Source organism: Brachypodium distachyon, chromosome 4 (genome assembly GCF_000005505.3).
Source record: "Brachypodium distachyon strain Bd21 chromosome 4, Brachypodium_distachyon_v3.0, whole genome shotgun sequence".
Lineage (NCBI taxonomy): Eukaryota > Viridiplantae > Streptophyta > Magnoliopsida > Poales > Poaceae > Brachypodium > Brachypodium distachyon.
Genome location: NC_016134.3, coordinates 34,648,639 through 34,676,277, shown reverse-complemented (window position 1 = coordinate 34,676,277; position 27,639 = coordinate 34,648,639). Strand labels below are relative to the sequence as shown.

The following is a 27,639-nucleotide window of genomic DNA, read 5'->3' as shown; positions in this document are numbered from 1 at the left end:
ATATTTCCGGGGGATTCAAATGGATGTGCCATTTGCAATCCTGGATGTTCTGCAAATCAAAGAGGTATATAAACTATAAATATATGTGCGGTGAACGTTCCAGAGTGACTAAAATGACAAAGTATATCAGTATATGGATTCAACCTTCACGACAATCATGCTGCGACGGAGAGACGATCGGAGCCAAGGGCAAAACGGGCAAAAAAAATCAGCCTATATAAATTCCCCGGGTCCTTGGGCGGTCAGAAAGCTGTCAGACACGTGTGCGGGACAAGACGTGGCGTCCACGCGCGGACCCCACGCCACGCTACGCGACAGGCCACAGCTCACGCTCCACTTTTACACCAAACCCCCTCGTGGAAATGTCCGCTCCCGACAACGCCCCTGCCCCGCCTCTATTTATTCCGCCCCAGCTCAGCTCTCAAACTCTACGACTATCCCCTTCGTCTTCCTCACGTAAACCAGAGCACGTAGTACTACTAGAGATACTAAGCACATTTCATTAGCGAGTCCTTTTGCTGATCCGATTCAATGGAGGTTATGAGGAGGAGGAGGTCGCCGTGCTCCGGCCGTCGCCGGCGGTCGACGACGACGGCCGTGGCGGTGGGGCGGAGAGTGAGGGAGCTGCGGCGGCTGGTGCCCGGCGCGGCGGCGATGCCGGCTGACCGGCTGCTCGTCCGCACGGCCGACTACATCGCGCAGCTCCGGGCCAGGGTGGAGCTCCTTAAGGCGCTCTCGGAGCTCTGCGTGCCCCGTGAGGGCCATGGCCATGGCGCTGCCGATGGCCACGCCCCCTAGGCCTAGCTAGCTTCGTACGCGCGTACGTGTGTGGTAATACCGTATACTTACGTATAAGTATACCTGTCACGCATGTAAAACGGATGGTATATATATTCAATTAATGATTTTTGCTCGATCAACTAGCATAATTGAGCAGGTACATATACACGTATAAAGTGGAGTTCTATATAAAGATGTTTGATATATGCCTTGTGTGTTCTTTTCTTTTTTGCGAAGATATGCCTTGTGTGTTTTACAGGGAGTAGTGTTTTTTGGCCAATCCTGCTTATAATTTTTTTAATTTCCGCGGCCAATTCATATTCTTATTTGTACGTACTGTGTTTATATATCTGATCGACGATCAATCTCGCTTTCTTATACTGTAGTTCATTTCATCAAGAATTTCGAAGCATATATTGCAGTCTTTCTAGATGCTAGCTATTAGCTACTCCAGTATTTTTCCTTTCTGCAATAGATTTTTTTTTGTTCTTTATATAAAGCTATTCTTAGCTCATAACATGCCAGAGGTTTCTCGTGGACCGATTCCTGCACTTGTCATTGTGCCACTGCAAGCTGTCCCATATGCTGTCTATCCATTTTTAGCTTGTAAAGCGCATACGTGTAACGGATCATCAGTGGCATGCATGCATGCACACAGTGTTGCCGTGCCATGCATGCATGATGGGTATGAGCTGGAACTTGGCTGTTTCCAACACGCGGCCGGCTAATTTGCTTAGTTGGTTCCTTTAATTAAGACGAGCGCCGTTTGGTGATTAGTTAAGCTTTGCGTCGACAGTGGTCAAGGGATCTGATTATTTTATTTCGCGGAAATTATTAAAGTTTGGCTTGACTAACCTAAAAATAATCTAGGCAAACGACAAAAGCAGAAGAGTTTTATGTCGTGCGTAGCGGAGAGAAGATTAAGCACGTGCTGCCCGCTTGATCATCAAATTGCCGTTACATACATGGTACGTAGTAGAAGTAATTACTGTGGGTAAAAGTACTTGCATGGGATACTCATCATTTTAACCATCCATCGAATCCAATATTCAACGGATGTAAAACATGTGAAACTTTTGTTCGCAACGGTCATACTATTAGTTTGTCCCATTTAAATTAGTGAGAATTGGGTGTGTAACTAAGCAGTCTAAGGCTGCCTTTGGCATTGCAGTGGGTTCTCGTAATCCCGTTTTTTCCACCGCTTATCGCTATTTTCGTGTTTGACTAACCAACTTTTCGCTATTTTCGTATGTACTTTTCCACAACAGATTATAAAATAAGTTCAGCGCAGTACAGTTCAGCAATGTCAAACTAAATCTAACACCACAAAATAGTACTGCAGTACTCCTATTTATACATAGGAGTACCACAATTAATTTCAATTTTTTTTTGCATGTCTACGTTTTATCTTTCAAAATAAAAATTCCTCGAACGTTTGCCTCGCCACCTCTCTCCACAGCGCCATACCGTCCCATTCCTCTGTTCAAGTGTTCAGTGTCGATTTGGGAAGATAATTAATAACCGTCGGCAAGGATGGTTTCGGAGGAGTTTACTCTCTTCCACCAACATGTCGATGACTAAATCAACTGGCACGTACGTTACGTGTCGCGGAAACTTGCATTACACATGGAGGGTACTCCAGCTATTTAGCTTTTTTTCTTGAGAGAAACTCCAGCTATTTAGCTAATCCACTCTAGGTCACCACTAAATATATGCAATCATGAAATGTAAAAAAAAAGAAATTCCGCGTGCAGAAGATGAAATTTATGTAAGGCCCATCCAGAAGCCCATTCAGAAGGCCTGGCCCATGGAAGCAGGCAGGAGAAGAAAAAAGAAAAAGGCCCACATGGCCACACCGGAGATCAATGAGCCCACTATGGCATGCCCTCAAAAAAAAAAGCAGCCCACTATGGCTTGCTGCTAGTCTCGTAGTCTTGCACGCTGGCGGCCGACGCTTCGGTTCCAGCTTCTGCGCTCCCAGGCAATCGATTCATCTACTTCCCAGAATCCCAGTGCCTAGCCGCCGATCTGCGATTGAGAAAATAGCGATCTGCCGCTGCCTGCGAGGCTGCGACTCACTGCAAGCCGGCAAGCGCTCTCGATTCCCGGCACCGGGGACCGGCCTTGAGACCCTGACCTGCCTGCTGACATCCTGGCCAGCGCCTGATTGTTGCATCAAGGTTAGAACTTACGGAGTATAATTCTTCTTCTTCTTTTTTGTCTCGCTTTCGCTGAACATATTGATTCATTAGTTTTTGTTGATTTCTTTGGTATTGGGTTTGTAAAACAGGAGGCGATTATTTCTTCGACCATGTCTTCTAGAATTAGGAAGTATGATTCTGGTTATGAGAAGCGGAAGAAGAAAAAAAAGACTAGAAGCAGTAGCTCAAACTCAAAAGGGTGCTCTTGATAGATTTGTTGTGAAAGACTCTCCATTTTCTTCTGAAAATCAAACTCTAGATCCAGATGATAATGTTGACGATGCAGTAGAAGTTGAGGCTTACGCCACAGGGATTGATCATGGCGCCGATGATGCTAATATTGTTGATGAAGTCAGTGACCATGATGATAGAGTTGATGCTAGCTCGGATAGGTCACCAAGTACTGAAAATCACAATGACAAAAATAATACTTTTTAGCCTGATATATTTGATCCAAGAAATTGGGATGCACTTGATCCTAAAATGGTTGATATTTCGGTGCAAAAGGGTCCTAGAAAAGACTTGTCTATTCAGAAAGGACCTAAAGATGGATTTTCTAGAAGGTTTTCAGCATCAGCGTACACTAGAGTTCTCTCAAATGGAGAAAAGTGTGACAGAGAATGGCTTGTATATTGCAAAAACCTTAATAGAGTATTTTGCTTTTGTTGCAAAATATTGAGAAAGGGGCAAGGGAAAGGTCAGTTAGCAAATGAGGGTTTCAGTGATTGGCATCATCTTGGCACTAGACTTAAAGAGCAGGAAACTGGTGCAGAACATGTCCTGAATATGTCTACTTGGTACGACTTGCGTAACAGGTTGCAAAGTAATCAAACAATTGATAAGTTGATCAACAAGAACTTGAAAAAGAAAGGGATCACTGGAGAAAAGTTTTCTTCAGAATAATTTTGATTGTAAAGTTTCTTGTTGAGCACAATCTTGCATTGTGGCACTAATAGCAAATTGTACCAACACAGCAATGGTATTTTCTTAGGCATTATCCAAATGTTGGCTGTATTTGACCCAGTTATCCAAGAGCATGTTAAGCACATCACAAATGATGAAAATCATATCCATTATCTTGGTCATGGCATGCAGAATGAGTTACTACCTCTGACCCATATTACTTGTTTCAAATTTGTCTAAATATAGATGTATGTATGTTTAGAAGGCGTCTAGATACATGTAATATTTTGACAATTAATATGGGTTGGAGGGAGTAATAAGTTTGCTTGCTTCTGCAATTAGGTCTAAATCATTAAAAAGGTAAAAGAAGCAAAGTATTTCTCAGTGTTACTTGATTGCACTCCTGATGCAAGCCACCAAGAACAGATGTCGTTGATGCATCTTCAGATCCTATTTGCATCGAGGAATCATTTTTAGGTTTTTTTTAAAGAAACGATACAATTGGGGAGGGACAAATTGAAGCTCTAAAGACGATACAGTACAAGTTAGATGGTTGGAGGGAGAGGCTCCCATTTTTTTGGCTCGCTTCACAAGATTGCGAGAAGGAAGAACCTGTCTGTTGCACAGGCAATGGCGAATGGAAATTGGATGTAAGGGATGCACATAATGGCTTCAGTGGTTGAGATTGATCAGTTATACAACGTATCTATACAACACTCTCACCTAAAAAACAGTCTGAACATTCTGGGTGAACGGAAAAGAAATCCATGGAGGTTGTTGATTTCGGGCTCACTGTTCAGCGGTGTTGAGTTCTTGACCGCTTGCTCTGTGTGGGATCTGCGAGTGCTGTCATATTTCGTTACTGATACCTTGCCCATTTTTTTTTGCGGGGAAGATACCTTGCCCATTGAAGCAACTTCACTTCTTGATAGGTAGATCTACAAATGCGACAGCAGTTTCAGTTTGTTTTAATCCGACAGCTTGAACAATAGTGGATATCTTTAATACTTATAAAACCCCGAGACTTTAACTGAATTGAAATGTATTTTCGTCCAAGAAATGTAGGATTCACCAATGGTGATAGAGCAACATTTTGGGAAACGTAATTAGGATGTTTGATGTTTGGCCAACTATCCTTTTAAATTCGCCCTCAGCTTGCTGTAAGTTCAGTATACACATGAAATTCACTGAAAGTCTAAACTGATATTTAAAGGTGACCTTGTATAAGATTCCGTATGCACATGGAATTAACTGGAAGAGAAAACGGGACATTAAAAGGTGACTTTGTCCAATATTCACTATGCACACAGGATTAACTAAAAGGTTAAAATTGACAATTAAAAGTGACGTTGTCCAAGTTTCAGTACGGAAATGTAATTAGCGAACTATACACTTCCTCTTCATTTGGGAGTTGGGACTCTAATACGGAGTAGGATTTCAGATTAGGGTCTTCTTTTAGTTACAAAAAAAACATGGGCCCTGTTTTTTAATCGGTGGGACATGAACTTCCCATCTGTAATTTGGGACACACCATTCTGACATCATTCTATATGCCATCAGTTTTGTATTCTTTTGGCACAACGTTCCTTCCATCATGTCTAAATACTCCTTCATAGGTTCGGGAGCAGAATGTCTTGCGGACAGTTGTTTCACTTGTGGTTAAGAAATTGGAAGTTGAACCATAATTTTTGTAAAGATTTCAAGAAGATAACTACCCGACTGAGTTCTCTAGTTCAAGGCAAAGATTTATTTCTGTCATTTGAAGCGTAAATTATGTTGTGATAAATGTATGCATATGTTATTCCTCATGTGACTATTTTTAGCTTGTTATAGTCTATATTCCTCACAATACCGATGACGAGCGTTCGCTCCTTTTAAATTTCATTCAAAATATTGTTACGTAGAGACATGCCTTGCACATGCACGCTAACTAGTAGTACTCACCAAGGTTCAAATCGTAGCGCTCGTAAATAATTACTGTTACATACTCCCTCCGGTCCATAATAAGTGTTTTTGATTTAGTACAAAATTATACTACTTTATGGAGTACTAAATCCAAGACATTTATTAGAAATTGGAGGGAGTATTATATATAAGTAAGATTAACAATTTTCATTTTTTTGTGCTGTTGCGTGTGATGGGTGATCCACAAGACCACAACTCGTGTGCGTGTCTGGCATTTGCCTTGTCAGGAAAAGAAAACTTAATTGCCGCTACAAAGTTAATGTATTTTAGAAATTGCATTGGAAGCTAATACAAAGAGAACTACATATTTTACATGTCGGTCCTACATACTAGTGTCACAGCTTTTTTCAATGATGGATTGGCTTAAGGTCAAAATGTTACACAATCCCTTTCTTGCACCTCCATCAGATCATTGCCAATGCCAAGCCATTCAATATCTCCAGTCCCCATCCCAGGATTTCAAGTGATCAGGTCGCTGCAGAGATATCATTCTTCAGTGCTAGACTGAATCCGATGCTTACACAGTGCTCATCACTCAGAAGTCAGAACCAACATAATTAACATCATCAAAGATGCTGAGCGAAGAGCCTGATCCATAGAACACAAAATTTTAATATACATTCGAATCCACTTGAGCCAGTCATATGTTTCAATCTGCATCAAAACACAGGCACACGCTGAAGAACTGCACATTTGCAGCTTCACTGATACTATATACACAACACATGGTACCAGGACAGTAGCAGACCAGGTCTAGGTCCAGAATTCAAGTGGGACAAAATTAACGATGGAACCGTAAACTTTATCTGCAATGTCACCATAGGCTAGCACATATCGAGAAGGAATGTATCTTCTTCTAGGAGACGTAGCACGATTGTATCGTTCAGCATTTGCATTGCATTGCATAGAGTACAGTTAGCCTTGGAAAACCTCCGGAAAGACATACCCGTTCAGTGATGCTTCAAAATCCCACTGCTCTTTTTTCTTTGTTTTAGTTTTGCCTTTTTTTTCGGGATGGTTCTGATGTCTTCCTTCATCGATAAAATATTAGAATGATACTGAGCGATATTATGTACAGAGTAGCTTGAATAGATTCCAGATATCAATTCTGGAGGGAGGAAAGCCACTGTTCTACAAAATTCTTTCCATCTGCAGAGTGGGCAAAGGAAATTAGTACTAGAAAAGACAGGAACTGCCGAACTGCAGAGATGAAAAATGACGAGAGTAACACTCCGACAGTATGCACATGAACATAGGTCATTCACAATGAAAAACGCTCTGCACAATCCAATGCAATAGTAGAAAATTAAAATGACAGAGGCAGACAATGAAATTGTTTCATTACATTTGATACAATCACACCTAGCACCTTAGTACTCGAACACTAGACAAAATGATTCTTATGAAGCGCATCATTCAGGTAGGTAATTAGGATAAGAGGTAAGTTTCTCAAGTTAATAAAAGTGATGTAAATGGTGATCAGAAACAAGGTAAGTAATTGCAGTGACTACAGTATTGGGAGTAGACTCTCATTCAAACAAAATTGTGTTGTTGTTCAATTGACTAAATAAGAAACCTTCATCAGGAAGCAATAAACTCCCTGTGATGCACTGCATTGGAGGCACATATACTATCTGGTGTCTTATTTGTCTACATCATCATATAAATCATGATGCTGAAAGAAGGATGAAGCTTATGGAGTATAACGGTGTTTGAAACTTTAGATATTCTGCTATTCTAATTCAAATACAGTTATTCCTAGAGTGAACATAGTAGATGATGCAACAAGCTTAACCAAAACAGGTAGTATGAATTTTCTTTCTTTTTCAAATATTAAGCAAGTGATATGTCTACAAGTTGAATAACGGAAGAGCTCTTTGGCGTCATTTTGCAAGGAAAAACAGAGCTCTTTTGCAATGAAAGTGGCGAATTGCCACATTCTGAAGAGCAAAGAAGGCTATTAATTCTATAACACAGCCATGCTCCTTTGAAAACAACAGTACAACCATGTCTGTAGGAAAATATCTGGTGGTCTAATGGAATAGAAATTTTTATCAGTGTAACCAACATCTACTAATGCTGCTGTTGCGCATAGCATTCTTAAAAAAAGATTTTTCAAGTCGAAAGAAGTACAGAGTAAGCCACCTAACCAACCCATGAGTAGCTCCAAACATGAAAATAGCATATGACTAATCTGCCCCATAAATGCAATAGTAAACAGAACAAACATGGAAATTGATTTTCCTATGCTGATGTAGGTTGTGTTGTGTGAGCTTAACAAGCTGAATTTATTGTCAAGTCAACAAAGGATAACTGAAAAGTGTCAGAGTCTTCAAAAACTGACTTATGTTAGTACTATCAAACAGCAAATGATTCCTTCCTAATTTAACACGGGACATAATTCTTTCATAAATAAACCAAACGAGGCATGAGTTCTTTCCAACCATGTGTAAATGTAAACTCAAGAATATCATTCTGCTCACCAGAGAGGCCACCGTCGGCGAGAGCACCGGCGCCAAGGAAGCGGCCCTCAGGCACCGCGGGCTCCTGGGCGCGGCCGTGGCGGTAGCAGGGAACGAGGACGGCGAAGCAGGTCTCGGGGTCACCGTCCGTCTGCATCTCCGGCGCCTGCGGCTCCAGCCAGCCGATGGACCAATCGGAATCGTCGGACTCCGTCCCGGACAGGCACCCGCCGCCGTCGGACGGCACGATGACCATGTCGTACTCCCTGTCAACCCTCGGCTCCCCGCGGCTGCGCCGCCGGTTCCTGACCCGCCTCTGCCGCGTACGGCGGCCGCCACCGGCAGTGGAGAAGGAGACAGTGTCCGGCTCCCGGAACCCGGAGGGGAAGTCCGGGAAGGAGGAGCTCATCAGGGCCGTGCTGGGGAGCTCGTGGCTGGCCACACGCGCCGAGCTACCGGGCCACAACCAATGGGTGAATCGGCCCAGCGCCATGGACATGACCAAAAAAATTTGTTGCTCCTTTTGAAGCTTTGCGATTCTTTCGGGAAGATAAAAAATTGGAGCAGAATCAATGAAAACTCTGTGTTTCCTGGATCTGCCAAGTTAATGTTTTAAAACGAAACCAACAAAAATACCTCAGAAAGAAAACCCAAATCTTTTCTTGAAACAGATACAAGCGAAAGCTTCTTGGCCACAAAAAAATCTGCTCCTATTAGGAAAGTTTCTTCTTCCAGTTCACAGAATTGTGAAAAGAAGTCCCATTAAAAATAGCTCTTCTGCAGAACCCGCCTCAAAATTTCAGTGCTTAACGGAATCATGGTACTACGACCAACAAGGGATCCAAAATCTTTACCCAGAAAAACCACGCCCAAAATTGCGAACACCAACCAGAAATCCACCAAATCACCAAACAACAGCAAAATCTTGCCTTCTAAAAATCGAGACTAGCCCTCCAGGGTTGTCAATCGCTCCCCATACTTGGATCCGAATCAAGAACTCGGTAAAGCAACCACCACTCCACTCGGAGGAGCGTGGGCACGCCACATATATAATCCGCTTGCCTCGTCTTGGACGGCAGAGACGCCCCTGATGCGACGGCATGGTCGGATCTGGGCCGTTCATTGTGCGGGCCAATGGCCGTGCTCCCCGGCGCGCTGACGTGTCGCGACCGGGGTTCGTGGGACGCAAGTTTTCGCTTTCGTGGGCTCCTGGGACACTTGTCGCTGGCCGGAGATTTTTTTTCCGTTGAATTTGTTTATTCTCGCGTCCCATTTTTGTTTGGTCTCGCTTCGCGTCTCTGTGCATCCAGTCCACGGATGCATCTGGATGTGTTTCAAGTCGCCGTCAGGGAAAGCCCTGTGAATGTACCGAATGGTTTTCTTTTTGAGGTTTTTGACGTCGATCATGTTGTCAATGCAGAGTGCTGTCAAAAAATAATGTTGCGAATACAACTGAGTTTGGTCTTGAAATTTTATGCATAGATAGAATAGTTACTTCCTCCGATCCATATTAATTGTCGAAATATTACATGTATTTAGATATTTTTTAGCCATAAATAAATTCATATTTGGACAAATTTGAGACAATTAATGGATCGGAGAGAGCAGCATATTCTCACCACATGATATTATTGGTAATCATCATTTAACCTTTTTTTAACCCACAAAAAAACTTTTTTTTAACAGCAATCATCATTTAACCTTTTTATAGTGGGAACGTTGATCTTCTCCAGGCCGTAGCGTATGTAGATTGAAACGGGCATCAAAACATAAAAAAATCTAACGAAAAAAGAAAGATGCCCCTGCTAACCTATCGTCTTAGGACACAGGATATGGACCCAAGATTCTGGGCAGCAGGCAAACCACACCAGCCACAAGTTTCCCTTCTTGTGATAGGCCGGGCTTGCCCTTTCATGCTTGTAAACGCCTCAACGGGAGCAATTCCTGGGGCTGGGACAGGGAGAGAAAGGAGACGGTCCTGTCCAAGATGCGTCGCTTGTTGTCTCGTGATCGGTCCATTACCTAACTCTCATTCGTCTATGGTTCTATCCACGGATGAAATGCGAATGGTTAATCGTCATCAGCCATATTCAAAAGATGAGAGGAATTGCTCTTGTGCGATGGGATCGCTCAGGGATTCCCATCCACATCCGTAGTATGGATCGGTTCTTTACGTGTCCTTAATAAGGATAAACACTCATGAATGATTGGATCGGATAGACAAGAAAAACCATTCACCGCCTTTTGAGTTGAGCTGTTTTCACCAACTTTGCGAGGGTTAATGAGCGGGATGTTTATCTCTAAGCATAAGTGTGCCTAAGCGTGAGTTGCGATTCCTACCTGCTGATTTCCTCGAATAAAGAAAACGGAAAACACAAGAGGCTAGCAAAAAGCATTGGTTTAGGATAATCTAGTTTTCCGAATAAATTTTATTTATTTTTGTTGTTTGACTAACCATTTTTCTTTCTGCTTCATGTCTATTCTTTCTTGTCATATTATGAAGAGAAAAATATATTTTTCATCCCTCAGTCCTTCTAGAATGGTTTTGGTGCTAACGGGGCATGTTTTTTCCACCGACTTGCCATGTTGATATTTGTGTATTTTTCTACAAGTTGAGTTCGGTATTATAAAATGAGATAGACACAACACAATTAAGCACTAGCAAACGAGTCTAGTAGAAAAAGACTAAATTAGTTCGCGTAATTAAGTGCCTAGGAAATAATACATGTCGCCTTAATATCTAATGCCAGCGTATCTGAATCGCGTTCAGCAGACTTTGTACTATCAGATTTGCACACCAGAGTCCTTTTGAGAAGGAGTAATTTTGGAAAGTCTAGTTCTAATTTTCTCGAGGAGTTAGGTTAGTCTCAATTTTTCAAAACTGTATATCTAGGTCCAAAAGTATTTAAGTCGTTCACGGAAAGTCTCGACCATCTTTGATCTGCAAAAGTCGTTCACTAAAATTCTCGGTCATCTTTGAACTGCACACGTGGCATGCAGACCATCACCATGTAAACAATATTTTTGCACACATCCCTCTCCTTCCCAAAAAAAAACCCATCTATTTTAATTTTGTGCCCGCTCCTCCTCTAACACTAGCATGACATGAGGGGTTTGGCAGCGAGTCTACCCTTGATGGGATTGAAGATTGGCCTGTACCTTTGCATGGTAGCAAGAGGAGGAGCCACAAAGTTAGAAGAGGGTGGCTTGTATGTTTGCAAACATAGAAGAGTGAGGAACCACAAAGTTAGAAGAGGGCTTGTTGAGGTTTTTTTGTGTAAAACATTGCCCACATGGCGGTGGTCAATCCACCCTGTATGCTGGTCAAAGTCGAGCAGGACTGCTAGGACATGCGGTGAATGACTTCAATACTTTTAGGTTCCAAAATATGCAAATTTGAAGAATCGAGACTAATTTAGGACCTTGGGAAAAGAATAGGGCATCCCATGCTCAATTTTGAAAAAGATAAATGATTGCAGTTCTATGGAAAGTGAGTATTCCAATCCGTTTTCATGGAACTGAGGTTTTCTGAACTTTTTTGTAAACAAAATCATGCTTGTTTGAAAGTTCATAACACAATGCATCTTCTTTCATTATGTTTTTTTTTAGCAAGGAAGGTCAGGCCCCTACCTAAATTTTATAAAAGGAAACAAAACGTCCCAGCCAATACAATTTACAGGCAACGGCCAAAGTAATTACAAGGGGGATTGGGGGGGGGGGAGAATATGCAAAGTGAAGAAGAAGGAAGGGAGAGAAATAGAAAACAAACTAGCTAGGCCAATCTTCTAACTACTTTTGAGCAGCCATCTTCTCTTTAGATTTCAAACGGTGGCACCAAAGATTCAAGGTTTCTGAACATTGTCTCACAACCCGTGGCACTGAGATTATTTGACCATCAAAAACTTTGCGGTTTCTTGCGAGCCAAATATTCCAAAGAATAGCAACAATAACCACTTCCCAAGCGGCTACTTTGTTCTGAGCAACCATGGATTTCCCGTGAATAAAAAGGTCATCAATCTGTCTTACCCTCACAACATCAATTCCCAACATTTGAAAGACAACGCGAGAGCGCGAGCATTCTAAGGCGAGATGCGTGTGTGATTCACTAGCAGGAAAGGCTCTTTTTTTGCTTCTTTCATTATGTGTCTCCGTCCTCTTTCTAATTATGTAACCTCTAATCTGCACATTCCTGTATTTTTCATATGCAGCATCTAAATTCATCTCCTCTCATTTTCTGTGATTTCCTTTCTGCGAGGAGAGCAATTCCTGTCTCACATGATTCAACACATCACGGCATTCTAATCTTGTGTTGTTTTATTCCCGTGATGATTCCTCAATTATATTTAAAAAAAGAGCCTTTGCGTAGGATAGTTTTGGTCAGTACACACAGAGCTTAATGGATACCAACGGATCAATGCAGTGCATGAGAGCTTAATGGAATAATTATAATTAACCAACGGATGCAGTGCACGAAGAGTCCAAAGAATATATGCATCTTTTTCTTGTCCCCAGTGTTCTTGTCCCTGTCGTCGACCTACGAGTAAGAAAACGACGCACGAGACAACCTGAGCCTTTCGTCGTGTGACTAAGATGATGCTCAACAGTGATGCCTCGTTAATTTTGACATGGTAAATTTTATACTAATATAAATTGTCGTGGGTTTGACTGTGGGGGTGTAAGGTGTAACAGTAAAAAAAAGAGAAGATTCTAGAGCAAGTCGTGTAAAAAAAAATCCGTCCGACTAATGTTGTCGTCTCTTTCTTGACGACCTTTGGGGTGCTTTTTTCCCCGCATACTGTCAGTTGTTCTTCTAGGTGTTTTCTTTTGTTAAATGTATCTTCGTACTCTAATTCCGTTAATTTGCCTTGACTTGTGCTCTGATTCGCACAAGTTTGATCCCAAATTATTCTGGTGTTGCTCTCCCAACCGAGCTAGACTCACTTTTTCACGGCCTCATATCAGTTTCTCTCCTATTTTCACTTTTATTCATTTTTTTCTTTCATCTAAACTCGCCATTATTAACCCAAGTTCACCATTATTCATCCAATTTGAACAAAAAACAAAGAAAATCAGTTGAGGAAGAGGAGGCCGCCAAATATTGACGACAAGGAGTAGGCCACCGCGAGGTTGATGGGCAGGGCGCACGAGCTCCCGCGGCTTGAATGGGATGCGGCGGAGGGACGGGGCATGACGAGCTGTGTCAGTGAAGAGGACGAGCTCAACACCGGCGTGTGAGGGAGGATGAGGAGGTGCTCCACTACACCGGGGACGATGGCCGTGCGGGCAGGATGGACCGCACGTTGGGGATCCGACACGGGCGGGAGTAGACGGCTGGATCCGATGGGTATAGGGCGGCATCGGCCGTGAATGGCGACGACGTGGAGTGGGTTTTTAAAATCTTTGAAAAAATTTAGGTTTCCAGCTAAATTTTTTAAATAATACGAACTATTTAATCATTATTAAAAATAATACGCGTTTCAAAAATAATACACTCTCGCCTTGAGCCAGGATGATTAGCTCGGCATGGCCCAAGCCGATTAGGCTCACTCGGCCTCTCGGCCGGCCAGCCAGCCTGCAGGGCGACCTACCCTTGTTGGTGTTGCCCAGGCCGATTACGCCCCAGTCGGCTTCCGCCAGGGCGACTGGGTGCTCGTCTTCCTCCTCAGGTGCAGGTAAGCTTGAACGCCACTGCTCGCCGTTGATCTCCTTTCGATTCTCCTGATCTCCACTCATTTTTTTTGCATTAACACATGAGAAATCCCCACTATTTCACGAATCGGTTCAGGCAATAGGTAAAAGGGTAGAATGAAAGAAGTACTATGCATTAGGGCATCCTCAACAGGAGATACTTCACGGGTACCAAGAAGTTAGTGGCCAATGAGGAAGAAAGATGAATACACAAAGTAGTGGTTACTTAAAAAACTAATAGATATTACACGGATACTAAAACAGAAATGAAGATGACATGTGAGTCCATCAAGAAAAAATAAAATAAAAAAATCATATCGGAGATGCCAAGACTAGCATAACACTCTTTCACGTTTGCACAATCCAAGACAAAGAACACGAGGCCCAGCCCACCATCCTCTTAGACCAGTCGACCCACGGCCAAATGGGCCCCACACCAGCAGCTGACTCCTCGCTTCCTGCTCCACTTCCCGCCTAGTCGTTTTCCCCCTCTCCTCAAACCACCAAAACCCCATTCCCTCGCAATCCCTAGCCATGGAGCCGCCGCCGGAGGCTTCCGCCCCTCGCCGGCTTGCCGTCGCCGACATCCTCCGCATCCGTCGTCCCACCACCGGCGCATCCTCCCTCGTTTCTTCCTCTCCCTCCTCCGCCACCTCCACTTCACCGCCCCGCAAGAAGCCTAAGCACCCCGCCCCGAGTCCTGCCCACAGTACTGCTCCCTTCGCGCCCATCCCCCAGCCCGTACTCCTCGCTGGCATGCTCTCCCTCTCCTCCGCCTCCTCGCCCGCCGCCTGCCGCAACCACTGCCTATCCCTCTCCGACCCCTCCTCCGCCGCCTCTGTCTGCTGCTACCTCCTCGATTTCGACCCCGCCGCCATTGGCCGCGAGATCCGCGTCCTCGCCTGGAACTTCCTACCTTCCATCGATGCCCACGGCGCCGGCGTGCTCGAGGTGGTCCGATGGTGCCTAGCGGAGGCGCCCGAGCTGGTTCCCCATCCTAGCTTCTTGACGACGATTCCGCTCAATTGCGTAGACGCGGAGCCTGATTTGGCCACCCGCGGCCGTGTTTTTGGGGTGGTGATGTCAGTGAGCGTGATGTTCAATGTGCAGAAGAGTAAGGCTGATGGGGGTGGCGACTCGGTCGGGTTTATAGTGGAGATGATGTGCTGTGGTTGCCGCCAATGCAGGGCATCACATCCGGAGCGTGACCAGGATCACAAGTTTGAGGTGGAGAAGTTTGTATACTTTGTGGATTCGGCAAGCAGGTGGCGACCGGTACTGGCACGTCTGATTGCAAGGCTGGTGTCTGTCACGGGATTGAAGAAAAAAATGGTTTCTGTTGGGAAGAAGGGCTCGTACACCATGTTGGTATCATCTACAAAAACATTGGTGGCATGGTGCCCATCCTATGTGGGAGTTCCACCATCGGATCAGTTGCCAGGGAAGTGCGGTGGACTGTACAGTGGTGTTGTCTCTGGAATTTACATGCAGGGCATGTTGGTTGAGCTGGATGAGATCGCGTGGCTGCTAATTGATGATAAGCAGCTTCTGCCGTCACATTCTCTTCGAGTTGGCGCTGTTGTATGTTGCTACTTTACAGTTTTGAACTTTAATAACCAAATTATCATCTTTTCATTCAAATAGTATTAAATGCTAGTATAACTGCTCTTGTTGTTGTTTGTAGATTTCTGTGAGGAACTTTCAAGCGGTTCGTCAAAATTTTGCTTGGACTTCAGTTGTTCTGCTTGGGACATGCAGTAAAACTAGCATAACTATGAATTCTTTCTCTCTGGTGGACTCGAAGTAAGATGGTACTTATGACATATCAGTATGTTCTGTTACTTGCGTCACTCAACAGTTTCTGCTGTTGATGCAGATGTCATCTAAGGACAGAAAGCAGGGATCTGTTGGTAAAGTCTGTTGAGTCTTTGGAGCTGTCCGATAGATTTTGGTATGAATTTATCATAGCTCTACTTCTCCGATATATCTTTAATACGATTGACAAGATATATTTTTTATCATCCCATGATATGCTCATTTCCTGTTCATCATATTCCAGGATGTTACTTCTGACATCATGCTTTAAACAGAAATTCACCAAGTTATTTTCCAAGGAAGAGATTTCAGGCTTAAAAAATGTAACTTTGCTAATTTAATTGCATGGGGGAGCAGTTTATATACAGGAGCAAATAATATATTGCTCCACTGCATATGCTGCTACTTTACTTTACTAACTCTTGAACTGCAAGGTATCAACAGATGCAAGGATTGGTTCACACCTATGCTACTAAAGTTCTCTCTTCAAAGGGCTCTAAATCTCAGGTAAGTACATCAGTAGTACATATGTTTCAACGAGTGCATGAAGAATTTCAGTTCATAAAATGCATTTTATTTTGTCTATGCATACTTGATAGGCTAAACGTAGTGTTGCTTTGTGTTGCATTTGGTTAACAGATATTTGGTTCACAGCCTAAAGAAAATTATCCTACCTTTCTTATTGCTTTAAAAATTACTACAATCTTTTCAGTCTCATCATAATATGTTTCCCTGAAACATTGTGCATGACTCACCGTTTACTAAAGCTGTGAACATTTGATGTGCACCTCTGAGGGCAAGCTACTTAGATGTCATCTAAGTAGCTGGATAGGCTGTTACACAAATTAGACAAAATCTTTGGTATGCAAATTTTGATTGTGGCATGTATACGTATAGGATGTGGACGGAACAATCTTTCTTGGCCTTTACTGTGTCTTTCTTTTTGTTCTTGTTTTTCAATTACAGTTTGGCACTTGACATGATATTTAATCAATGGAGCTCATTGTATCAACCCCTTGTCATGTTTTTAATACCAATTTTCCATGTGTGTTACTTAACTTGAACCTGGTTGCACAGCATGATTTCTTCATGAAATTCTGCAATCATAATTGTGGCAGTTCATGCACTGGATCAAACTTGGAAGCTTGTAAATTGGTAATATTTTCTCCTTTTATTGTGTGCATGAAAATAAAGTTTGTTTTGGTTATGCTTATCCACTTCACCAATTGATTTGATCAGGTAATACCCTTCGCCAATTTTATCTGCAAGGGTGAATCATTGTGGATATCAACAATGCTTAAATTTTGGAATAGTATTGAAAAAGTGAGCAAGCACCAGGGACTTAAACACTTTCTCTGTGATGGGGTTTCCTCTCCTAGCACCACCAAAAGGATGATTTCAAGTGGTGATCTTGGTCTTGTGCTAGTGGGAAGCATCAAGGTTACTTTTATAATTTGATGACACCCACTTCAATGTTATATGATATCCTTTTCATTATTTTTCATTCAGTCGTTCTGACCTTGTAAGATACCCAAAGTATGATTCTCAGAACGCGTCCTACTTTTGTTTCACGATTTTTTGAATCCCACACTTCCTTTTCACTGCATTCATGTCAGATTGCTGATTGGATGTGGAAACCGACTTAATCTGATTATTTAATTAGGTTTATACTTGTAGAAATTCAAAGGTTTACCCAGGAGCACCTGCTCTAAACAATTTTTTGAATGTATAAAAAAAATCACATACTCCCTCTGATCCATATTACTTGTCTCAAATTTGCCCAGATGGATGTATCTATGTTTAAGAGGCGTCTAGATACATGTAATATTTTGACAAGTAATATGGGTCGGAGGGAGTATGTCAGTGCTCAAGTCTTCCAAGTTCATGAATATTTCCATGCAAAAAATGAGATGTTTTGTGCCCTGTGTAAAGAAGACAAATTTGCTCAAAAGTTTGCTTTTTAGAGCACTTATATTTTTGTTTTGTCTAGGACACAGAATTTCTCATTTCAGCACATAAACTTAGACATGTTAAATACTCGGAATATATACATGCATTAGTTTTCAGAATTTTTTAAATGTTTTAATATTTTTTTTTCAATTTACTGTTCATCCGATGCACCTGGGAGCCAAAACACCCCTTCCATAGACTTGACTTTTGCATTTATTTGCAATTCTCTTTGTGAAATAATGCGTCTTTAATGTATACAGATGTCTTCAATACCAGGGAGGCTGCAGTTGGTTGATGACACAGGTTGTATAGATCTTGTTATACCTGACATTCCGCCAAATGTTTGCATGGATGGAATCTATGAGGTGATGACCACAGTTTACTGTACAATATTCACCATGTGATGCATCTCTTGAATGCAACTTCAGTTATCAATTGCCTGCAAGTAAAATCTGTGATTCTTGAATGTCAAAACTAAGACCTGACCATTCGTCTGTTCAGAAATATGGTATATACTAAAGCATTAAAAACCTCTGTTCTGTATAAATGCCTTGGCCTTGATTAGGTAGGTTGATGATTCGTGATTTCTAATGATATTATCCAAAAAGCAAAAACTGATCCTGTAAGTAAAAAATGCACCAGTAAGGTTTATTAATGCAAAGCAACATGCGTACAATGAAGTGATACACTTTCAGTAAGGTTTATTAATGCAACACAACATGCAGTACAACAGAGTTGCTCTTTTTTTTATGAGGGAGGTAGATGTTTGCTTGGTACGAGAGGAATCGGGAGATCAGCCATGTATTGTGAAACCATTCAGAGAGAACAGCCCAGTAAACTGAAACGTGAGAGAGTAGTGTTTTCTTGGCTTATATGTGTTGGTTCGTTTTCTTCACACAGTTGTTGCATAATAAACTAGAGACAGGTAGCATCTAGCAGCTCAATGGGAAACTCAAGCCTCCTGAGTTATATAACCATTCAATATAAGTCAAAAGCTTTGCATAGGATAGCAGAATAATTTATACTAAATTTTCCAGCAAGTCCTTTGTTCTGTACTGATTTTTGGTTTATGTATTTAATTTTTTCTGTACTGATTTTTGCATGAGTAAGTCCTTTGTTCACATTTCACTGAAATCAAAATGGCAATACCTGCCAAAGATGTTGCTATTGATCTTCTTCCATGACAAGCCTTTTAAGTTTGTTGGACTTTTTATTTGTTCCGCTTTATGCTAATCATCAAAATTCACACGTTCACTCAACCATTTTTTACGATAGATATCAGTATTGCTTTCTGATTTTCCTTTTGCTATCCAGATAAACGATTGCAAATTAGCCCTCGAGGGCCCAGTGGCTTACCTAGATCATTTTGGTGTTGCTGATCCACTATCTTGTAAGGCTGTGCTTGAGAAGCTCTCATACCGGAAAAGCGTGCATCATCTCAAGATCTATGGTATAGTCCACTGGAGTGAGTTGAACCTCATTGGCCCTTCCTCACATATTCCTTTGCAAACTATTAAGTGTGCCAGGCTGTTTCACCTGCTGAAATTGTCGCACATTTTTCCAGCAATCAGTGATGTATGTACCTCTTTTGCCTTTCCATTGACAATCTTGGGGTTTTTAGCATCATGCCACTAAGTAGCGACTAACTGAGTATGTTCTCATTATATGATTTTGCTCTTGCAGATTCAGCATCACACCATGCCAGGGCCTAGCCTATATGCTGAGGCTGTGATAGTGCCGTACAATTTAAAGTTTACTGGGCGAGCTGATTGCATTGAGCATCCTGAGAGCTTTAAAGTGTCAAGCACTAGCTCACTTTATAATTCCAAAGTATCTATGGAGAAACCATGTCATATCCCATGTTCCCTAAGCTTCAGAACCACCAATCTTTCTGGTACTCTAGTCTCTAGCTATTGTTGTGGACCAGATGGTACTGTTCTAATTGATACTAGTACTACTGGTGGAGAACAAGGTCACACTTCAAGAATTTTATTAGAGTTCAAGGAGGGATGCTTTCTTAAGTATCAGGTATAGTTTTTGTGATGAAGCTTATTTTCAGTTTGACTGCATATTTCCACATTTATCCTGTATACTATAGCCAGAATTACTTATTTTTCTGATCAAACCACAGTTACTGCGGATTGGTGGCTACTACCTTCTCGAATGTCCTAGTAACAACCACAGTTTTGCCGTGAAAGATTGTGGATGTTTTCAAGGTGGTAAAATTTCACTACATTCTCAAGACAATCTTTGGAGCCTGTCCATTACCTTTAATGGTAATATAAACATGAAGCAGGGTATTGTAGACCAGTCTATTGGAATTTCTTCAGCAGAGGTGGATGAGCCATTTTCCAGAAATACCATCCATAACGAGATAAAATTAGTGAAGTCTTGGACTGACTTTCGTCAATGTTCAGATTTTCATTTGCAATTTTATTGTGAAGCAGTGAGGGAAAAGATGGAAGAATATGACACCATATGTTATGTATTGAATGAGCTGTGTTCTTACTCAAATGAAGTTATGACTGTCTCTTCATGCATCGAGATTATGATGCACAAAAAGCCTTTTAGTTCTTCTAACTTGGAAAATGAAAAGCTTGTTCAAGGAGATCTGATATCATTACATGGCAAAGTAGAAAATATCCATTCACTTGACTGTAAGGAGGGAAGGCGTGTGCCTGGTTTTGAGAAGTGCAGTATTTGTATCCACGTTGCTGATCATAATCAAACGGTAAATGACTAGGCTATAGTTTTCACTTAATTCTTAGTTCAGCAATCCATTTAATGGCATTCTTTGCAGGTGCGACTCCGTGGATACTTAAGCAAAAATTGTTATCCTGTTGGCCTAGGACCAGGGGCAGTGGTGACATTCCACCGCGTCCTTTTGACACAGTGTGTTGTGTTCCTTTCCTTCTTAGTTTTCCATTAAATTACTATCGTTTGCCTGTACATTTGTTGTGGAAACTTATATATGACAAAGGCTCTCCTGTTGCATGCTTTGTAGTTCGTATACTAGAGAAGAGTTCTAGTGCTATAAGCAATTCAGGTGCTACGGTGCAATCCCACAATTTCAGATTCAAATTTGATATACACATAGAGAACCAAAAAAGGCAAGTCCAGCAGTGAATAGTGTCACACAAAGACAAGCACAAAAGGCAACATCTTGGACATTTTTTTTCAGCTAGATTTATCTGTTTTGTTTTCTCTATGTTTATATGATTGAATTCGGATTTGAAATTTTGTGGTACTGTAGACACATATCTTGTCAACTTAATGTTTTCCAAATTTATTTTCAACATTTTATGAGGGTAGCACCCAAAACGCTTGTAGCATTTCTCCCCTGGTACTAGATGTTATGTTCATGGTGTCCTGAATATAGTGCTGCCCTCAGTTACCAATAGAAAAGCATATATTTCTCATTTAGATTTTTACTAGCGTCGTAGGTAGTTAACCAGTAATGTTTGCATTATTTGTATGTTAATTAATCTGTGTAGAATGGGAAATTCTGTATGCGGGATATTTGGCATGCAGCTAATTTGAGGTTTAATGTGAATTTATTGTCCACTAATATAATAATTTGTTGCACTATTTCCTCTAAAAGCATAAGGGTTGATTACTTGATTATCAAGCCTTGCTGAAGCTGATGGGTAATAAATTGTAAACTGATAATTCAGACTGCTATTACTGATAAAACGGATGGTCTTTCTACATGCTAAATTGAACTGAATCTTAATTCTTGATAAATGCCGCAACATAGTTGTTTTATGTAAATTTCGAATGATATATTTTGTGCTGTCTAAATATCTGTTTTCTGGCTACAGGCATGAACTATTGTTAACCCAAGTAACATACATTGAAGTTACATCCATCAACCATACTGATCTTAATAGAGAACATGCTACTCCACTCATGCCCGATGGCTTAAAGGATGGTTCATTGACGACAATTTCACCATGTGTCATCTTACATCAGAAGCATTTTACAGACAGTGGGCCCATCCAATTTCAGTGCAGGGTAGGTTGTTTTATGTTTATATCTGACCTCATGTATAGGTCTCAGTTGCACTACCTATTAAACTTTCTGGGTGCATTGACATTGGACAGGCACTGACTAATTGTAGTTTAAGTTTAGTTTGTGATTTCAGCCTCAACCATTCTTTCATTTGGCATCTAATCTTTGTTAATACAGGTAGTTACCATCCATTTGTTGGTGTTGGACAGTCGTTTAAATGACTTTCCAGCTTCAGAATCAATTAACCAGAGTAAAATACTAAAAGTAAAAGTTCCAGTAGCTGGGTTTGTTGTTGGTAAGAGATGCAGCCCAACTCTAGTATTTTTGTAATAACCTTCATCAAATTTATTAATTTATTCAAAGAAATGTTTTTCTTTTTCTTTTTGTTTTTTAGATGGACCATCATGTATTTATTATATCATGTTACTTCTTTTTAACAGATGATGGATCGTCTTTGTGCTGTTGCTGGGCTGATGATGCAAGGGCTGAACTTTTGCTTAGGCTGCAGGAAGTCGCCGTTCTGGATTTTTCTGTTAATTTGAAATCTACAAAAGATAAAAGCAATTCAAAATTACAACAGACTGTCGGTTCTTGCCTAGAGCAAATTTTGAAGAAGCAAAAGAAAGTCACTGTAAAAAACTATGGAATTCCTCCCGACATCTCTTGCCGGGACTTGGAATTGTCATCTGGTATCGGTAATGTCTTGAGTAGCCTGGAAGAGAAGCTTTTGAAATTTATCATCCTCAATGCTTGTTGGAAGGGAACTCTGGTGAGTTTATGTTCTTTTAACCAATTGATTATTACTTCTTGGTAAATTTCAATCTGTTTGAAAGGATATTACATACTCCCTCTGTTCCATAATTCTTGTCGAAATATTACATGTATCTAGAAGTTTTTTAGGAATAGATACATCCATTTTTGGGCAAATTCGAGACAAGAATTATGGAACATAGGGAGTAGCAAACAAACTGTATATGCATAGAAATTACCGGTGCTGCTGTGGACCATTATACTGTGGGAAAAGGAAAGTGTTGTTTCTGTAGCCAGTCTGATGGTTATGAATTTTTATGGATCAATTTAGGTCAGTCATGTCAGATGCTTTTATATTTTGCATGGTCTCTCGTTCCTGGAGATTTAGAAAGATTCCACATTTGTTAGTCAAGTGTTGAGTGATCAATGGAAGGAATGTTGTTTGATGAGTTTTTTAAACTTCTGCAGAATGTCATTGCCTCAGTGTTCAATCCAAATGCTCTAGACAGATCAAATGCAGACCTTCCTGTCGTATATCCAGTACAGAACATGCAGAATTTTTGGGTTACTGAAGTATTTCAAGTAGATCCTTTGGAAGAGGCTCGGAGACTGTATTGCAGACTGGACAGCAGATAACGTTTGGACCCATGAATTATTAGGTACTCTGGTTTCTCATCCTCTTTCGATGGAAGATTCCTGATAATTTTGTGAAGAGTGCGGGTACCCAGTCAGTTCCGCTATATCAGGGCGCTAACTTCCAGGTTTGCTGATGTGGGTTCTGGGCTGCATAAGTTGAGCTGCGAGTATGCAGCGAGAGCCGTGCGGTCTTGCAGGGGATAGATGTTTCTCTTTGGTAAGAGGGTGGGCGAAGTAAAGCTGATTCCAATCTCCAGGCTTGTGCATACGTGACTAGTTTGTGGTTGCAATGTCATATGATGAGAGCCCATGGGGAGGGTTTGTTTTTGCTGGTATGAATGGGTCTTGTATAGTGTATCAGACTATCAGTTGCCAAATTATGTTGGCATAGGAACTGTTGTATAGTTTTTCTTCAATTCTTATGCCCACGGGCACGGTGATTTCTAAGGAACTGGTTTAGCTATGTAATTAGAGGCTTCTGTATTGCCTTTTTCTTGGTTTTCGCCCAACTGCGCAACTTATCTCAGGAGCTAGTTAAGTACAAATTGTCCATAACCACTTAACCTTTAATTGTTACTCCCTCTGTGTCAGGGATTTAGTACAAAGTAAATCCCCCCCACTTATTATGGATGGTACATGAAGGACAGCGCAGATATGTTAGTTAACTAGCATATACACAATGACGGAGCACACATCAGTCAGCATCGACTTGTGACGATAAAAATTGTTTTCGTTACAGACGCTTGATACAATGCAATGCCATCACGTGATATTCAGCTGCAGGGGCACAAGGAAAAAAACATCCGGCTTCACGCACAATGAGTTGATCTATTTATTTTTGAGCCGGGAAACTGGATAAAAAATGATTAGCTATAACATACCAAGAAGCCTGTGATAGATATTTATTGAACAGCACAGCCCCAGGCTCAAGTACACATGACATATGACATTCCATACACCGCAAACCCACTAATTAGTCATGTTCATGGGCTAGAACCCTTCTTGAAGAGCTTGATTTGGTCGCCGTAGTAGTACGCGCTGCCGACCATCAGGGCAACCGTCACGCCTTGAGCAACCACACGGGCTCTCATCAGCTTCTGACCCAGCCGAGAATTCCCATACCGGAAGCTGACCAGGCCAGCCGTAAGGACGCCCGCCGTAACCAATGCACCTGAAAACAAATGGCCATGAAACACAAAGAGGAACTTGTGTCAGGGAACAAGGCGGGATTATCCATAGATATAACCAACAGTACTATCCACAGAGAATTTCCCATTAGCTTTTACAGAGATAGAGCTAAGTAGCACACAGCAAAGGGAGAGGCAAACAAAAAGCAATGTTACACTTATAGTTCAATAAGAAACGGACAACAAATAATCAATACACATCACATACATGCCAAAAACAAACATGATCACAGGATCCAGAATATGTAGCTTAACATGCGATTGCGAAATGTTTAACTGAGGTATGAGCAAAGCAAGCATGAATGATGAAAACATCAAAAGTCTTTCCGAAGTTCATCTTGCTACTAAAAATTTGCAACAGTACTGTTATTCCTAGATGATATAGTAACTTACAGCACCAGTGGATGTCCAATAAGATGAATCGCAAAAAATGCGACAAAATGGTCTCATAAACACCATCCTGTAAAAGACTCTGATTTCTATAACTAATCACCTCTTCACGAAGCTTCATACATAGGCCAGAAAAAAGACAAGTCATCCTAAGGCAGTTAAGCTTTTTCTACTTATAACAGCATCTAAGACTTCAAGGTGGATGATTGAGGTGGTTCTTAAGGATGAGACTATGTAATTAACTAGGTCCTGCACGTCCTCCTTTCTTATGCATAGGAATCCTTAAACATATACTCCCTCCGTCTCATATTAACTGACTTTCTATTACATGTATCTAGACGCTTTTTAGATATAAATACATTTATATTTGGACAAATTTGAGTCACTTATATGAGACGGAGGGAGTATTCCCTATCCATAAGCACCAACCTAAGCATACCAACTGCATGTGCCTGCTAACTGAAGCTCCCACATATCTAATCTAAGGTATCTTTGACTGCAGATTTTACTTGACTACCCTACCCACCTTACCTCATTTCCACCAAATAGTCTAATGACTGTCTTGCCTCTCCTCTCATAAACCCTAGCAAGTGGATCTTTTACTTTCACAATCCACTTTGCACATAATGAGAACATCAACTGTGAGTTACTCAAGAAGCCAGGTTGCTTCTCCCTGGCTCGAAAAAAAGAACTAGAGAACCAGCTTGATTAGTTTAAGTTACTTCATAATATAGACCTCGACGAACAATATACCAAGTAATCACACCCTATAATATCAAGAACATATGAACCCTCTAAAAATCGAGGTCATAACTCATAAGCCTCTTGGAAATGCGCTGTGCTGTGCTGACTTCTGAGTTATTTTTCTTGTCACACACTTCGTGGTTCAGGCTGGCCGCATCCCATTGTAGTTTGCATAAAAGAAGTGAGCTGGCTCTTCCTGTCTCCTCCCTCGCCTTTACTACCTTGTTAATAAACAATTTCGATCCCACAAAGTAATGCTGATGAATACAATGCACTTCTAGAATGACATACTAAGGTAATCCTACTCTGTACGTTTACAACAATCCCATCATTCAGTAATTCATAGAGAGCTACCGAGAACTTAATTGTCACTCTTTAGTCCTCTGCTACATCGACACACGACTCTACAATCTATATCCAATTGTTTGTAAGTGCTAATGTTATGCATGAAAAGCTGAAAACTGAGGCGAAAATCCTAAACATAAAAAGGATGTTGCCCATGGAATTTCCATCCAGCTCAAATGCTAATAAAAATCCTGCTGACACGTGTTATGAAAAAACAGGGTTATGAAAGATATCTAGAGAAGCAAGATATTTGAGTATCTTCCGCATGCAAGAGCACGACATATTGCTTAGGCTTAGGATTACAACTTAAAGTTTCCAGTTTCACCAATTCATCACTCATAACACAGTGAAAAAATAAACACAACCCAGAAATTAATCTTGTTGCCAGGACGTGAGTAAGTGACAAAAACTTAAGGGACATGGTAACTAAGGAAGTATACATAGATATAGTACCGGCATATAGTTCGATTCACTTCTACACGACTTGCACCAATTGATTATCCAGAGCTGCTGGTTCATTTACGCAGAAAAAATAAAGTCTGATCCACCAATAGATTTTTCTTTATCTTAGCCGACCCTTCAAGAAAAGAGCCGCAGATTCGTTGTTCCCCATCCACGCCTAAACATCCCAACAATCACCATCCTAAAACAGCACGATCCCAACTGCCAAGCAGCAGTCACCACAAATTCGACCCGAATCTCCCAAACCATAAAGAAACCCTGGCAAACCTAATGCAAGGCGACCGATCCACGGCCCTACCAGTTCCCAGAGAAACTCTGTAAAGTAGCGGGGGGACGCGCTCGAGGCGTACGTACCGATGGGGACGAAGGGGTTCTTGACGGGTTTCTTGCCCTCGAACGGGAAATCTTCCAGACTCGGCATCGGCGGCGGCCGCGAGCTGCCTCCCGCGGCAGAGCCCTTCTCCATTCGCGTCGGCTGAGGGAAGGAGAAAGGAAGGGGACGACGCTTTTCGGAACAGCGGGTTGCAGGAAGGCGAGAGTCGGCGCCGGTTGGCCAAGCTCCGCCGCTCTTTGGTTGGTCGGGGGTTGATGCACGGCCGTCCGATTGTTGATCCGAGGGTGACCGTTCTCTGGGGTTATAAGGGGAACGGAAATATGTTTTGTGGTGTCAAACGTGCCACAACCGGCGAAAGTCGACAGCTCCGGAGTCCAAGGCATCTATTTCCCGTGTTTCAAAATATAAGCTTATACTAGAAAAAAAACCGTGCGATGCTACAGAACAACGGAAAGTGTATCAAGCACGACCTGGTGAAGGTGAAGTCTGGACATTGATTTTTCGATTGGATTGATTTCCATACTGAGATTGATACCGAGATTTTTTGTTTGGGTTCGGATTGATTTCCATACTGAGATGGATACGAAGAATTTTGGATTTCATGCTAAAGAGATTGATTTATTTTAGAACTGTTCATATTATGTTGTGACAAATTTGGAGCGTACGATAACTTTCGGTAAATCTAGACCGTAGAATTTCTGCTACTGAAATCGTGAATAAGGCGGGAGGGAAAAAAAATAAGGGGCAGTGGCATATTGATTGTAATTTTAACGAAGTTAACCGACCAACACCGACCAACGGCACCCACCTATCACCACCGATTCCAATTTAATATATTGTAATAGATTTTTGTTGATTGTCAAATTTAAAAAAATAACTTATATTTTTGTTGATTGTCAAATTTAAAAAAATCATATAGATCTATTATGAAATATATTTTCATGATGTCTTAGCTTGACAAGATATTTGATATTTTCGTTATAAAATTAATTAAACTTTAAAAAGTTTGACACAAC

At 41.4% G+C, this 27,639-nt stretch overlaps 4 protein-coding genes across 8 annotated transcripts; 2 read left to right on the top strand and 2 right to left on the bottom strand.

Annotated features, from left to right (window-relative positions):
- The first annotated feature begins 413 nt into the window (after positions 1-413).
- Positions 414-1,081, top strand: LOC112268857 (transcription factor bHLH150-like). The gene has a single exon (XM_024455042.1). The coding sequence runs from the start codon at positions 532-534 to the stop codon at positions 796-798; it is 267 nt and encodes an 88-aa protein (XP_024310810.1). The 5' UTR covers positions 414-531; the 3' UTR covers positions 799-1,081.
- A 5,010-nt stretch (positions 1,082-6,091) lies between these two features.
- Positions 6,092-9,360, bottom strand: LOC100845849. Its single transcript, XM_003578012.4, has 2 exons — positions 8,333-9,360; positions 6,092-6,998 (listed from the first exon to the last, which is right to left on the bottom strand). The coding sequence occupies exons 1-2, from the start codon at positions 8,808-8,810 to the stop codon at positions 6,952-6,954; spliced, it is 525 nt and encodes a 174-aa protein (XP_003578060.1). The 5' UTR covers positions 8,811-9,360; the 3' UTR covers positions 6,092-6,951.
- Positions 9,361-14,472: 5,112 nt separating this feature from the next.
- Positions 14,473-23,670, top strand: LOC100833920 (CST complex subunit CTC1). 5 transcript variants are annotated; one of them, XM_010239826.3, is made up of 16 exons: positions 14,476-15,580; positions 15,684-15,802; positions 15,876-15,950; positions 16,059-16,137; positions 16,259-16,321; positions 16,892-16,969; positions 17,054-17,254; positions 18,025-18,129; positions 19,079-19,339; positions 19,448-19,792; positions 19,896-20,495; positions 20,565-20,656; positions 21,586-21,778; positions 21,953-22,070; positions 22,216-22,544; positions 22,994-23,670. In XM_010239826.3, the coding sequence occupies exons 1-16, from the start codon at positions 14,534-14,536 to the stop codon at positions 23,159-23,161; spliced, it is 3,873 nt and encodes a 1,290-aa protein (XP_010238128.1). In that variant the 5' UTR covers positions 14,476-14,533; the 3' UTR covers positions 23,162-23,670. The 5 variants fall into 5 exon arrangements, 4 of the variants coding, with proteins under 4 accessions (XP_024310809.1, XP_010238128.1, XP_010238129.1 ...); XM_010239827.3 differs by lacking the exon at positions 16,059-16,137 and having other exon boundaries at positions 16,249-16,321; XM_024455040.1 differs by having other exon boundaries at positions 15,876-16,137.
- Positions 23,671-23,846: 176 nt separating this feature from the next.
- Positions 23,847-26,862, bottom strand: LOC100845238 (RING-H2 finger protein ATL48). The gene is made up of 2 exons (XM_003578010.4): positions 26,644-26,862; positions 23,847-24,332 (listed from the first exon to the last, which is right to left on the bottom strand). The coding sequence occupies exons 1-2, from the start codon at positions 26,753-26,755 to the stop codon at positions 24,145-24,147; spliced, it is 300 nt and encodes a 99-aa protein (XP_003578058.1). The 5' UTR covers positions 26,756-26,862; the 3' UTR covers positions 23,847-24,144.
- Between the last annotated feature and the right edge of the window lie 777 nt (positions 26,863-27,639).